The sequence below is a fragment of the Canis aureus genome, chromosome 23 (assembly GCF_053574225.1).
Source record: "Canis aureus isolate CA01 chromosome 23, VMU_Caureus_v.1.0, whole genome shotgun sequence".
In the NCBI taxonomy this organism is placed as follows: Eukaryota; Metazoa; Chordata; class Mammalia; order Carnivora; family Canidae; genus Canis; species Canis aureus.
In genome coordinates, this window is record NC_135633.1 from 10,873,903 (window position 1) to 10,886,253 (window position 12,351).

Genomic DNA, 12,351 nt, shown 5'->3' on the forward strand with positions numbered 1-12,351 from the left:
AACTGGAAAATATGAGAGGGTAAAGGTGGAAGAGCTGCCTGCATTGACATCAAAATGGTCCTGAGCCCCGGGCTGCTGGCCATCCTTGGCAGCTTTGCAACTAGTGCCTTCCTGGGCTGGAGGTGGGTTGGCATCTCCTTCATTCGTGCGGCACGCATATACTAAAGGCTCACCTGACACTGTGGTAGGCCCGGGGCCATAGCCTTCATGTATACTCGCCATGTGGGGCCCTTCCTCCGTAAGCTTAGGCAAATAGAACTCTCCCAAGACTGTCCTCCTTAGGTGTGATTTTAAATCCCTACTCCTCTGTCTTTTTTTAAAATATTTTATTTATTTATTCATGAGAGACACAGAGAGAGAGACAGAGACACAAGCAGAGGGAGAAACAGGCTCCCTGTGGGGAGCCGGTATGGGACTCGATCCCAGGACCCCAGGGTCATGCCCTGAGCCAAAGGCAGATGCTCAACCACTGAGCCACCCAGGTGCCCCCCTACTTCCTCTGTCTTAGTTGTCGTCTGTCAGATGGTCCCCAGCACCAACCTGATGAATCTTCAGACATAAGTGGGGATCACACTCTCCAACTGCTAATGAATTTAGTAAACAAGTTCTTCCTGTCTTCAAGGTGAAGAGGGGCAAAGAGGTGGATAGAGCCAGGCCTCCATCTCAAAGAGCTCACAGCCAAGTAAGGGTCAGGACAGTCTTTTCTGAGGGGCGATGAGAGCACAACCTTTCCTCTCTTTGGTCATAGGGCATCAACCTATCTGGTGGCCAACGCCAGCGAATCAGTGTGGCCCGAGCCCTGTACCAGCACACCAATGTTGTCTTCTTGGTGAGTATATTAGCTGGTATATCCCTTGGGGCCCTCCCTCCCTCACTGCCTATACACACACACACACACACACACACACACGCATGCACACGCACATGCACACCACCCAACAACCTCCCTCTCCAGGAATAAACCTCTCCTGCCAGAGATATTACCTAATCATTGATGGGGAAGCTGAGGCAAGGATAGTGCACATGACCCACTGTGGACATCACACTGAACTCTGGGTAGCTATAAGGGGAAATGAGTAGTAGTTACAGGCCACCTCCCTGTAGGACAGCCCCAAACTATCAACACTTATTAGTCCCACTATAATCACGGCGGATACGTAGAATGTAGGCTTCCACTTTCCATCCCATGCCCAGAGCAGACATCGCTCAATGATCACAGCAGTGGTAATAGAAAATTCAGCATTATCCATGAACGCAACTCGGCGAAACCCCACATCAAGTTTCCGTGGGCAACTTAACCTGGCCTCAGAATCCTTCTCAACACAGTGCTCCAGATAACCACTAGCAATCAAACATGAGATCAGCTTATTAGCTAACCCTTTCCTATTTCATGCCACATTTTGTGTTAGGTGCTGTGGTTGTCACTGAAGAATTCTGAGAGCCAGCCCTCGGCCTCAAAGATTCAGATTTCTAACTAGGGAGATAGAGCTCACCCACACTCAAGAGCCACAGCCCAGCTGAGTCAGGCTGCGTGGTGCAGTCTATAAGGAGCCTTATCCAAGGAGACAGCTGTGAGGGCTAGAATAGTCAGGGAGAGCTTCCTGGAGGAGGACATTAAAGAGGAGTCAGTTCAACAGAAGGAAAGAGGGAGGCTGTTTGGGTAGGGAGTCAGAAGAAGGAACCTCAGGTCTCTGATCCTGGCTTTCTTCTCCCTCTGCCGCCCCCAATACACATAAATGCTCCCCACTAAACACATTTCAAAATGCAAAGGTTCATCGTCTTTGGTACCACCTGGCATAGCACTTTACAAAGCCCTGGCTTCTTCGTGGTCTTAGATGAGCTTTAAACAACCTTGTTAAGAAGAAATAAAGTGGGTATTTTGGTTTATTTCAGCAAAGTTGTATTAAGCTCCTACTCTGTACCTGGCATGGACATAAGGGGTGTCGGTTCCTGGGGGCCTCACAGAGTGGACATATAACTATCACAACTGGAATTGAGAGGAGGGAAGGCAAGGCATGGAGGTCAAGAAAGGACACAGGAAGAGCTAGGGTAGAGCGCTGAAGAATGAGTAGGGTTAACCAGGCAGGCAAAAGGAAAAATGGCACTTCGGGCAGAGGAAAGAGCATACATAAAAACCTGGAATGGCAAGTTCCCTGGAAACCTGGAGTACAGGGAACTTGGACTGAACAGATAAGGGAGACCAGAAAGCTAGACTGAGCAGGTCATAGAGGGACTAGATTACCATGCTAAGGAATTTGGACTTCATGGGCAATGGGGAGCTATTGAAGGTTCAGGAGTCAAGAAGTGCCTGTGATTACATCTGCTTGAGAGCAAGAACTGAAAACAGCCTCATTTTAAGATGAGCCGCCTAAAGCCTGGAGAGGTTAAGTGCATTGTCCAAGGCCACACAGCTAACTAGTGTCAGTCCCTGGACCAGAGCTGGGATAACTCTGATGTTTTTTTTTTTCTCACTCTTAACCCCCTCCCCACACTTGCCCCTACCTTCTCTCCTCTGCCCAGGATGACCCCTTCTCAGCTCTGGATGTCCATCTGAGTGACCACCTGATGCAGGCTGGGATCCTTGAGCTGCTCCAGGACGACAAGAGGACAGTGGTCCTCGTGACCCACAAGCTCCAGTACCTGCCACATGCAGACTGGGTGAGGGGCCACAAGGAGGTCAAGCTATGGAGGGCTGAAGTGGGAGAGGCAGGACAGCTTCAAAGGAGTCAGTGTCTCAGTTGCACTTGCTGAGGACCACAAAGCCAAAGAGATCCACACTGAATGGTTTCATGCAGGCTGAGTGGCTCAAGCAGATCCTGCACAGGCCAAGGGTTCAGTATCCCCTAGAGCTGCCGACGTTCCCATCCTCACCTGGGGCCCCTGTGGGTACATGCAAGGCTGACACCAAGAAGTCTCAGAACGAAGCAGACACTCAATTCCTACCTTCTGTTTATGGCCCAGTTTGATGGCTCATCCCCCTGGCCTTGGGACTGCCTGTTTGGATGGAAGAGCCATCTTCCCACCCTCTGACCCACCAAGGAAGCATTTAAGTCAGGATCAGATGGAAAAATCTGGAAACAAACAATGCAAGTAGCAGTAGAAACTTCAATATTATCAATAGAGTGCAATTTTGCGAGACTCCACATTAACTGAATTTCTATACTACTCAATGTGTCGACAACAGTTACTTTTTGATTAATTGGAAAGCATTTAAGCTTTAAGTTGGAAACCATGTGACTTTTAAAATCTGGGCCTTGCCTCTGAAAATTGAGGGGCTCCTGGAGCTGCACGCCTGTGCTAAATGGGCCTCAGTCTTCCTTCTACCTATGGTAAAATCCTCCCTCTATTATGAAAAAGGGGTGGGAGGAATCCATATTTTTTTAAAAATCTTATAATAGGTGCAGAAGATCTATGAGTTTCCATGGTGACCTGGGCAGGGCAGTTCCGGACAATCTTTAGTCCAAAGAAGGCAGACAAAGACATGACTGACTTGAAATGTCAGTGATCAAGGCTCCCAGGCATCCTTCCCTACACCCCAGTGTGGGCTGGGTGGGGGGAAAGGAGCGGAGACAGGGCTCTGAATTAATGACGAGTGTCTAGGAGTGCGAAACACTGAGTGTTTCAAATAAAATCAGTTTTTTTGATTTCAAAGAGGCAAGGCCCCACACACTTAGACCAATAGGTACTTTGTCAACCACTGGTGGGAACTACCAGACCTGCGGTCAGGAGGAGCTGAAGGTAGCGTGCATTTAGCTGTTAAGTGTGTGAAAACAGCTGCCCCTGACAGAATCCCGGCAAGGAATCCGACAGCCTGACCAGGGTATACTCATTTGCTCTGCAAACCCCCTTAGCATCCATGGGGCAACCACTGAGAATTACACCCCCAGAAGTACCGAACTCTAAATCCTGACAGTGCATCGGTGAGGGAGGGTCGGCTGTCAGTCCCGGCTCGCAGCAGTGGGAGAGCCAGGGGCCAGGTGTATGGGGGGTGGGGATGGGTGCAGGTCCATCTCAGACTCCTTGGGGAGGGGTGGTGTGGCTGCCACCACCCTTTCCCATCAGCAGGGTCTGTCTCTCCCTTCCCAGATCATCGCGATGAAGGATGGCACCATCCAGAGGGAGGGCACGCTCAAGGACTTCCAGAGGTCTGAGTGCCAGCTCTTTGAGCACTGGAAGACCCTCATGAATCGGCAGGACCAAGAGCTGGAGAAGGTGAGTGTGTCCTAAGGGCCAGGCAGCCAGCCTCTGAGAGGACGGTTCTGTTAGAACTGAACACACAGAGGTCTTCCTAGCCCTCATTGCCCTAAGAAAACCCCTGAAGGACAGATGTGGGGGCTGAGCATGAACCTCCTCCTGTCGGAGGAGAGCCAGGACCTGTGCCAGCTACTCAGGGCAGAATCAGTGGACACCTTCCCCTTATCCTGAAATAGTCAGAAACCATTTAGTTATAAAGCTTCATGGAAGGAAAAGGCATCAGCTTCAGGTAGAGCTGGATCCAGGTAGTTAAACACTCACGGGGAACCTGTACCGCGCCCTCCCGTGGCTCCACTCCCCTCAGCCTGGCCTCATTCTCCTGGTGGCAGAAAGAGCTGTCAGCAGCCTGGAGCTCACATTGTCCTGGCTCGACACCTCCACCAGCAAGAGACTGCCTGTCTCATGACAGGCAGCGGACATCCCAAGCTAACTGTCCTTCGTCCACTTTGGTCACATGCCCACCCTGAGTGGCCCTGGGGCCAGGGATGGGGAGCGTGAGATTGGCTGGTGCTGGGTCTCAGCCCTGGAGCCTGGGAGAATGATCAGCCCACCTGAGTCGCAGCGACCCAGCATCGAGGGTCCCTACTCCCACTGGAAGAGTAGGCTATTGTTAGCTGATAAACGGGAAGGAGGAAATTCTGGTAAGACGGGCAGCCCGGGTGGCTCGGCGGTTTAGTGCCGCCTTCAGCCCAGGGCCTGATCCTGGAGACCCGGGATCAAGTCCCACGTCGGGCTCCCTGCATGGAGCCGGCTTCTCCCTCTGCCTGTCTCTCGTGTGTGTGTGTGTGTGTGTGTGTGTGTGTGTGTGTGTGTGTGTCTCATGAATAAATAAACAAAATCCTTAAAAAAAAAATTCTGGTAAGACAAACTTGTGGTCCACTCAGACCCTCCCTCAGAGGTGGCAACCTGGAAACCCGACACTGGTCACTGCCGCCCCCCACACTCTCTTTCTCCCCCTGCACCCTCTGAGGATGTATCTGTCTTTCAGGAGACTGTTGTGGAGAGAAAAGCCACAGAGCCACCTCAGGGCCTGCCCCGGGCCATGTCCTCAAGAGACGGCCTCCTGCAGGATGAGGAAGAGGAGGAAGGTACAGGCAGTGGGATGGGCAGTGAAATCGTGGCCTGAGCTCTGCTTGACCATGGGGGGCAGGCGGCCAAGGCTTGGGGTTCAGGGAAGGTGGTGGGGTAGTGTGACTTCCATTCGAGCCCTTCCCCTCTGTGTGCCTCAGCTTCCCCATCTGTAAGTAGGGATAACGCGCCCCCCGTTCGCCCTCAGAGGGGTGCACAGTGTGAAGCCACGGGGGGTTCTTGCGCCTGCAGAGGAGGCCGCCGAGAGCGAGGAGGAGGACAACCTGTCCTCGGTGCTGCACCAGCGAGCCAAGATCCCGTGGCGAGCCTGTGCCAAGTATTTGTCGTCCGCCGGCATCCTGCTCCTGTCGCTGCTCGTCTTCTCCCAGCTGCTCAAGCACATGGTCCTGGTGGCCATTGACTACTGGCTGGCCAAGTGGACCGACAGCGCCCTGACCCTGAGCCCCGCGGCCAGGAACTGCTCCCTCAGCCAGGTGTGGCCGGCGGCCCCGGGGCAGGGGTCAGGGAGGGGAGGCCTGGGCCGGGGACACCCCCAGGAGCCCGCCTCCTTCTCTGCCCGGCCCAGGAGTGCTCCCTCGACCAGACTGTCTACGCCATGGTGTTCACGGTGCTGTGCAGCCTGGGCATTGTGTTGTGCCTTGTCACGTCGGTCACCGTGGAGTGGACAGGGCTAAAGGTGGCCAAAAGCTTGCACCGCAGCCTGCTGAACCGGATCATCCTGGCTCCCATGAGGTACCCCTCTCCCCCAGGCAGCCTGGGCTGCGGGCAAGTCCCTGTTCTCTGGGCCTCGGCTCTCCCATCTATAAAGTGGAGCTCTGCAACCTCTGTCACAGGCTGCGGGGCGCGGGGCGTGTGGCCCCGAGACGCGGTGTGTGCCAAGTGCTCTCCTCGGGGCAGAAAGCAGAGGAGAACCAGCATTTACTCAGCCACACACAGTGCTAGGAGTCTCCGTGATCAGCTCATCTAATTGTCACAGCAGCCCTTCAAAGTGAGCGTCTGCAGGCTCCACGTAGATCTCAGTTTCCCTTCCCCAGGCAGGTACCATCTGCCCATCTCCACCCACAGATTCGGCTCTCCCCTTCCCCCCTCAGCCAGCCTGCAGGTTCTGACACTGGAGACACAGGGACATGTTTTGATCTCCTGGAATGGGATGGACACAAATCCCAAAGGCCCCTTGGTGTGAAAGAGTTAGTTTAAGATGGTCCCTGCCCAACCAACTGGCTGACTCAGCTTTAAAGCTCGACAGGCAAACAGGTTACTGGCCTCTTGTCGGTGCCAGGCCTCACCATCTGACTACGCCTTTGCTTTTCAGTCTCATGAGCTCTCTGTGGCCCACAGACATGACCTCAAGGGTAACTTACCCTCTATTTGTCCCAGATCTGTGCTTCTGAAACCCTCTGGTTAGGGTTGGGCCCGTCCTGGATCACAGCCAGAGTAGCCTCACAGGGTCAACCAGCTGACAGGCTGTCCCCAGAGCCCCGTTCCCCCTGGCAGATCGTCCCTCTGGAGAAGACTCTGTGTCCTCAGGACAGCTGCTGAGTGAGTCAGGCTGAGCAAGCAGCTGAGGAAGGTGGCCATGGTCACATGTGGGCTGGAGAGCCAGAGAGGTTAGTGAGGGGCCAGCACCCCTTTGGGCAGCTGCAGGAATTCTCAGGGACACAGACCAGATATCTACAGACTTGCAAAGGCAACCACCCGTAGGAAGCTAGACACGGGGATGACTCCAGAGACACTAAAATCAAAGAAATAAGTACCCTCATTCAATAAACAGGAAGATAATCAAGATAAACAGATGAACAGATAAACAGATGAGTAACCGTTCTTCTGGTTGCATCTTAGGTTTTTTGAGACCACGCCCCTTGGAAGCATCCTGAATAGATTTTCAGCTGACTGTAACACCATCGACCAGGTACACAGCACTGTGACCCATTTCCCCAGTTCAGAGAGAGGCCAGGCCCCCGAGCTTTTCCTCTCTGGTGCTGCCCCCCCGCCCCACACCTAGTGATCAGAGCCCTGTGGGAGGAACCTAGTGGGCCCCAATCTGATTATAATGCTGCCTCTGGGCCTGGGGCTTCCCCTGTGAAACCAGCAAGATAAGGCTGAGTGAGGGCAACCACATCCCTTTGGCTTTCATCCAATACCCCCTGGCTCACTCCAGTAGGGTTCCAGCACATTCTGAACCAAGGTGACTGATTTTGTGAAGAACATGCATTTCGATTCAGCTTGTGTTCTTCATTTACCACCGTACTAGATGGCGAGGAAACAAAGTCCTGACTCCTGCTCTCAGGGAGCCTACGGGGTAGCTGGAGCGATAAGACGTGTGCCTGTAATAATGTGAGAGAGCAAAACATGGCAGGGGTAACACCCTGAGGATAAACACCAAAACTCACCTCCTTCTCTCCCCCTCCCTCCGTCAGCACATCCCATCCACGCTGGAATGCCTGAGCCGCTCCACCCTGCTCTGTGTCTCAGCCCTGGCTGTCATCTCCTATGTCACGCCTGTGTTCCTCGTGGCCCTCTTGCCCCTGGCCGTGGTGTGCTACTTCATCCAGAAGTATTTCCGGGTGGCATCCAGGTGACGGCAGCCTTTGCCAGCCTCAGGGGGATGAGGGATGGGAGGTGCTTTGCCATGGGTAGTTCGGTACTCATTGACAGGGTAATTATCAAAAAGTAGTAGAGTCACAATCCCCCTGAAACGGAAAGTAGAAATGAAGGAAAAAGAGAGACTCATTTTCCACCACCCTGATGTAACCATCTGCTGGCACACACGCGTGTGCACACACACACACACACACACACTGCCGGTAACATCTGAATTATTTCCTTAGGCGAGATGATCAGGAGTGGAACTGCCAGGTTGGGTGTACGATCACATTCATGCCCTTCATTCATTTTGCTAAAATGCTTCTCAGGGGGGATTGGAGTCCAGTGACCGCTCTGATTGCGGATGCACGAAGTCCAGGGCACCTGATGGGAGGGCTGCTATGGCAACCGTACCTCCCAGCCGAGGGGGCCCGAGCAGGCCCCGAGGCCTTGACCTGAGGGAGCCTTCCACATTCATCACATTCGCCCTCCAGAGCCTCGGGAGCCACACGGGCTTCTTTCCGACTCAGAATTTCCTAAGAACGTTCTCTAGAAGTTCTTTCTGGGAGTGACTCTGTGAAAACTCATAGATTCAAATAATTCTAGGGAAAATCTGAAAGACTCTCTAGACCCCGTGTTTATCGAATTGCCAATTGCAACCTATCAGCAGGGTCACGAAATCAGTATTTCAGGCCGCAGCCAGCCTGTTTTTTAAAAATGAAAGTGAACAGGAAATATCAGATGGTATGAACATAGAAACAGTGAGTTTTGCTTCATGAAACCTTTGGGTCGTGGAGAAGGGTGGGTGTGTGGGCGCGCGCATGGACTTCTAACATAAAAATGTATTTCTTACTGTAGGTTATAATCAAAAGGTTAAGTACCTTTCCCAAGTGCACAAGGTTGATTAGTAACTAGAGTCAGAATGCTGATTATCAATAAAAACAATTACATTTAGATGCATTTTGACCATGACTACCTTGCCCGAGTACTGGGTAGAGTAGGATCTCCTGGCACCCGCGAGGAGCATGTTGATGTTCACAATCACTGTGGCTTTTTAAACACTGTACAAGCTGTTTTACAAAGTTCATTTCTCCTGCCAGAGAAACCACCCTGTTCCCCTGGCATCCTCTCTGCCCTGGGGACAGTCTGTTCAGGAAAGCTGCTTCCGGCCTCGCACCCCCACACACACTGATGTGCTTGTCACTGTGCAGCTGTGGGGAGCAGGAGCCCTTCTGTTGCCGTGGAAACCTCTGGCCTTTGCCCCTCGAGGAGCTCTTTATTTTTTTTTTTTTTAAGATTTTATTTATTTATTCATAGACACAGAGAGAGAGGCAGAGACACAGGCAGAGGGAGAAGCAGGCTCCATGCAGGGAGCCCGATGTGGGACTTGATCCCAGGTCTCCAGGATCACACCCCAGGCTGCAGGCGGCGCCAAACCGCTGCGCCACCAGGGCTGCCCCTTGAGGAGCTTTTTAGATACTGGCCTGTGATGTGCCTAAATCAACTGTGGCTCCTGGGGAGGCGACTGAAAGCCCTTGGAGGCTGGCAAGACCCGAAGGTCTCCTCTGGGCGCCCTTCGTGTCTCAGGTCCTCTCTCCAGCTGTGTGCAGGGGCAGGCTGCTGACCTGTGGAAGGGAACCCCCAGTGCCTGCCTAGCTGTGCTGCAGAGTGAGGGACAGACACCTGGGGGAGGAGGACAGGGCCCCAGATGACAGTGACGGCACCGGCACGCTGAGGGACAGACACACGGGGTGGGGGGATGGTACCGTGGTCTGCCCACAGGGAGATGCCAAGACTCAGACAGGGGAAGCCATTTGCCCACACAGTGTTTGGGGGGGGAAGCTGGGGTTCAGACCCAGGCAGAGCCCCAAGCCTGCCCTCTTACCCTTCTGCTCTGCTCCCTTGCACAGGGACCTGCAGCAGCTGGATGATACCACCCAGCTCCCTCTGCTCTCCCATTTTGCTGAAACTGTAGAAGGTCTCACCACCATCCGGGCCTTCAGGTACCAGATCTACCCCGAGGTGGGGGTGGGTGGGAGTGGGGCCAGGGCCACAGGTCCTGTGACTCAGTTGTCAGGGCTCGGCTTAGGGAGGCCCAGGACACAGGTCTCAAAGCCCAGAGGGGTCGGGTCCAGTGGGCTCCACTGTATGATCCAGAGAGGAAAATCGCAGCCCCGCAGCCAAGTCCAGAGCCTTTGTGAAGTAAGGCAGGGCATGCAAAGAAATAGGGCTGCAACATAGCCTCACATATCAAATGCTAGAAAGGCTTTTACATCTTGTGGGCCAGCCCTGAGCCCATCTTTTATTGGGAATCTCCAGGGACTCAAACACTGTGCTAAGTGCTTTACATGCCAATCTCATTCATTCTGCACTTCAGTCCAAGGCACTCAGCAAGATTATTCCCATTTTCCAAATAAGGAAATTGAGGCTCAGAGAGACTGTGTAACCTATCTGGCTAAGGTCCTATAAAGCCCAGACTTGAACCTGCCCATTCATTCGATAAGCATTCATGCCAGGCACTAAAAAAACAGAGATGAGTCAGATGAGCCCCTGCCTTGGAAGGATTTACAACCCAGGCTTTGAGTAGCCCTGGAGAACCCCACGTGACAGGCCTTCAGAATACAGACTGTGGGACCATAGAAGGGAGGCATTCACGGAAGGCTTCATGGAGGAGATGCTATGAGAGCTAGCATCAAAGGGTAAATAAAAGTTCACCAAGTTGGAGGAATGCCCCCACCCCCAACTCCAGTGCCCCTGCAGTCCACCCTAAATCATGATGTTGGGCTGGACGGGAGTGTCTGAGGCTGCCTGGCCGGGGGGGGGGGGGGGGGGGGGGGGGGCTATTGCTCCCTGCCCCAGCCTCTGTCTGATGTCTGATCCCTCCTCCGGCCAAACAGGTCAGAGATCCCTGACTCAGAGAGTTGGGCCTCTGGTCTCTAAGCCTTACCCAGAGAGTGATTCCAGGTTATTTTTAGGATGGCACAGCTATGCGGGATGTGACAGTAACCATGCGACACCCAGTCCTGTGTCCAGGAGTAACCCTAGGGCTCAAGGACCAGCCAAGAGGATCCAGGAAGGCTTGCGAGTCCTCCCTCCAAGCCCCAAAGCTCTAGGAGAGGTGCCCAGGCCCCTGGAGCAACACTGTGGCCCCATTCACTCCCTGGGGACATCTGTGCCAGTGAAAATGCTCTTAGGGGCCTTGTCTGAGTAAAGCAAAGCAGAGGCCTGCCCTGGCCGTGGCTCTGCTCCCTAGACAGCCCCTGCCCCTGTACAAGCCTGTGCTGTCTTCTTTCCAGAAGCCCCTGGGAACCTGACAGGACCCGAAGGTCTCCTCTGGGCACCCTTCCTGTCTCAAGCCTGCACTGCCCCAGTTCCTTTGACTCCAGGGCCCTTGACGCTCCTGGGCCTGGCCTCTACTCAGTCTTAGCACTGCTCCTCTCACACATGGTGTCCCAGAGGCCTTCAGGCTGGGCCTGGGGCAGAGAGATTGTGACTTTCCTCAAGAGGGCTGGACCCTCTCAGTAGGACCTGAGTGGATGCAGCACCCGCAACAGCCTGTGGTCAGTCGGAGGAACTGCCGCCCAGTGAGGCCTCCCACACCCTGCACTGACACCGTGGGTGACTTTTACATGTGGATGAAGGACTTTTTAGTCATCCCTGGGTGTGTTTAATTCATTGGTTCTTGCCCAGCAGCCTGCCCTGTTGAGAGCTAACTAGCATTTCTCGATTATGCACTTAACACATGCCTGGCAGTGTGCTAAGTGCTGTATGTGTGTTATTGCACTTAATGCTCACAAGAGCCCCATGACATAGATACATTCAGCAGCCACGTTCAACAGATAAGGCTGAGTCACCAGCCTGAGGTCACACATGGTCAGAGCCAGTGCTAGGCTTGGAACCCAGGCCTGTGGGACCGTCTGGTTTCTCTAGGAGGCCCTGCTTTTTTTTTTTTTTTTTTTTTAAGATTTTATATATTTATTTATTTATGAGAGACACAGAGAAAGAGGGTGAGACATAAGCAGAGGGAGAAGCAGGCTCCCTGTGGGGAGCCCGATGTGGGACTCGATCCCAGGACCCCAGGATCATGCCCTAAGCTGAAGGCAGATGCTCAACCGCTGAGCCACCCAGGTGTCCCGGAGGTCCTGCTTTTTCCCAGATGTTTCAAGAGTACCCAGCCCTTGACTCAGTGTTTCAGCCCAGGTGGAAACTTACTGTCTCCATTTTACTAATGAGGAGACTGAGTCTCGGTCCTGACACACAGCCAATATGTAAGAATGCTCAGAAGCTACATCTCCCACCACCCTCATGCACACCCACCCCTCAGGCTCTCCTGTCACATACACGTGCACAAGCATGTAGATGGCTCCAGCATGCACCCAGTCACACCCTTCAGACTTCGGGCTGCACACTCACCCACAGACACCT

The 12,351-nt window shown here is 53.5% G+C and overlaps 1 protein-coding gene across 9 annotated transcripts in view; it reads left to right on the plus strand.

The window, feature by feature from the left end:
* The window catches only part of ABCC8 (ATP binding cassette subfamily C member 8), a 75,638-nt gene that overhangs the window by 56,210 nt on the left and 7,077 nt on the right, over nucleotides 1-12,351 (plus strand). For all 9 annotated transcript variants that reach the window (XM_077866312.1, XM_077866303.1, XM_077866307.1 and 6 more), the window contains 9 exons: nucleotides 749-829; nucleotides 2,521-2,658; nucleotides 4,087-4,212; nucleotides 5,243-5,342; nucleotides 5,575-5,816; nucleotides 5,909-6,075; nucleotides 7,183-7,252; nucleotides 7,761-7,918; nucleotides 9,837-9,929. In XM_077866312.1, the coding sequence (XP_077722438.1) occupies nucleotides 749-829; nucleotides 2,521-2,658; nucleotides 4,087-4,212; nucleotides 5,243-5,342; nucleotides 5,575-5,816; nucleotides 5,909-6,075; nucleotides 7,183-7,252; nucleotides 7,761-7,918; nucleotides 9,837-9,929 (1,175 nt within the window). The remainder of the gene's footprint in view (nucleotides 1-748; nucleotides 830-2,520; nucleotides 2,659-4,086; nucleotides 4,213-5,242; nucleotides 5,343-5,574; nucleotides 5,817-5,908; nucleotides 6,076-7,182; nucleotides 7,253-7,760; nucleotides 7,919-9,836; nucleotides 9,930-12,351) is intronic.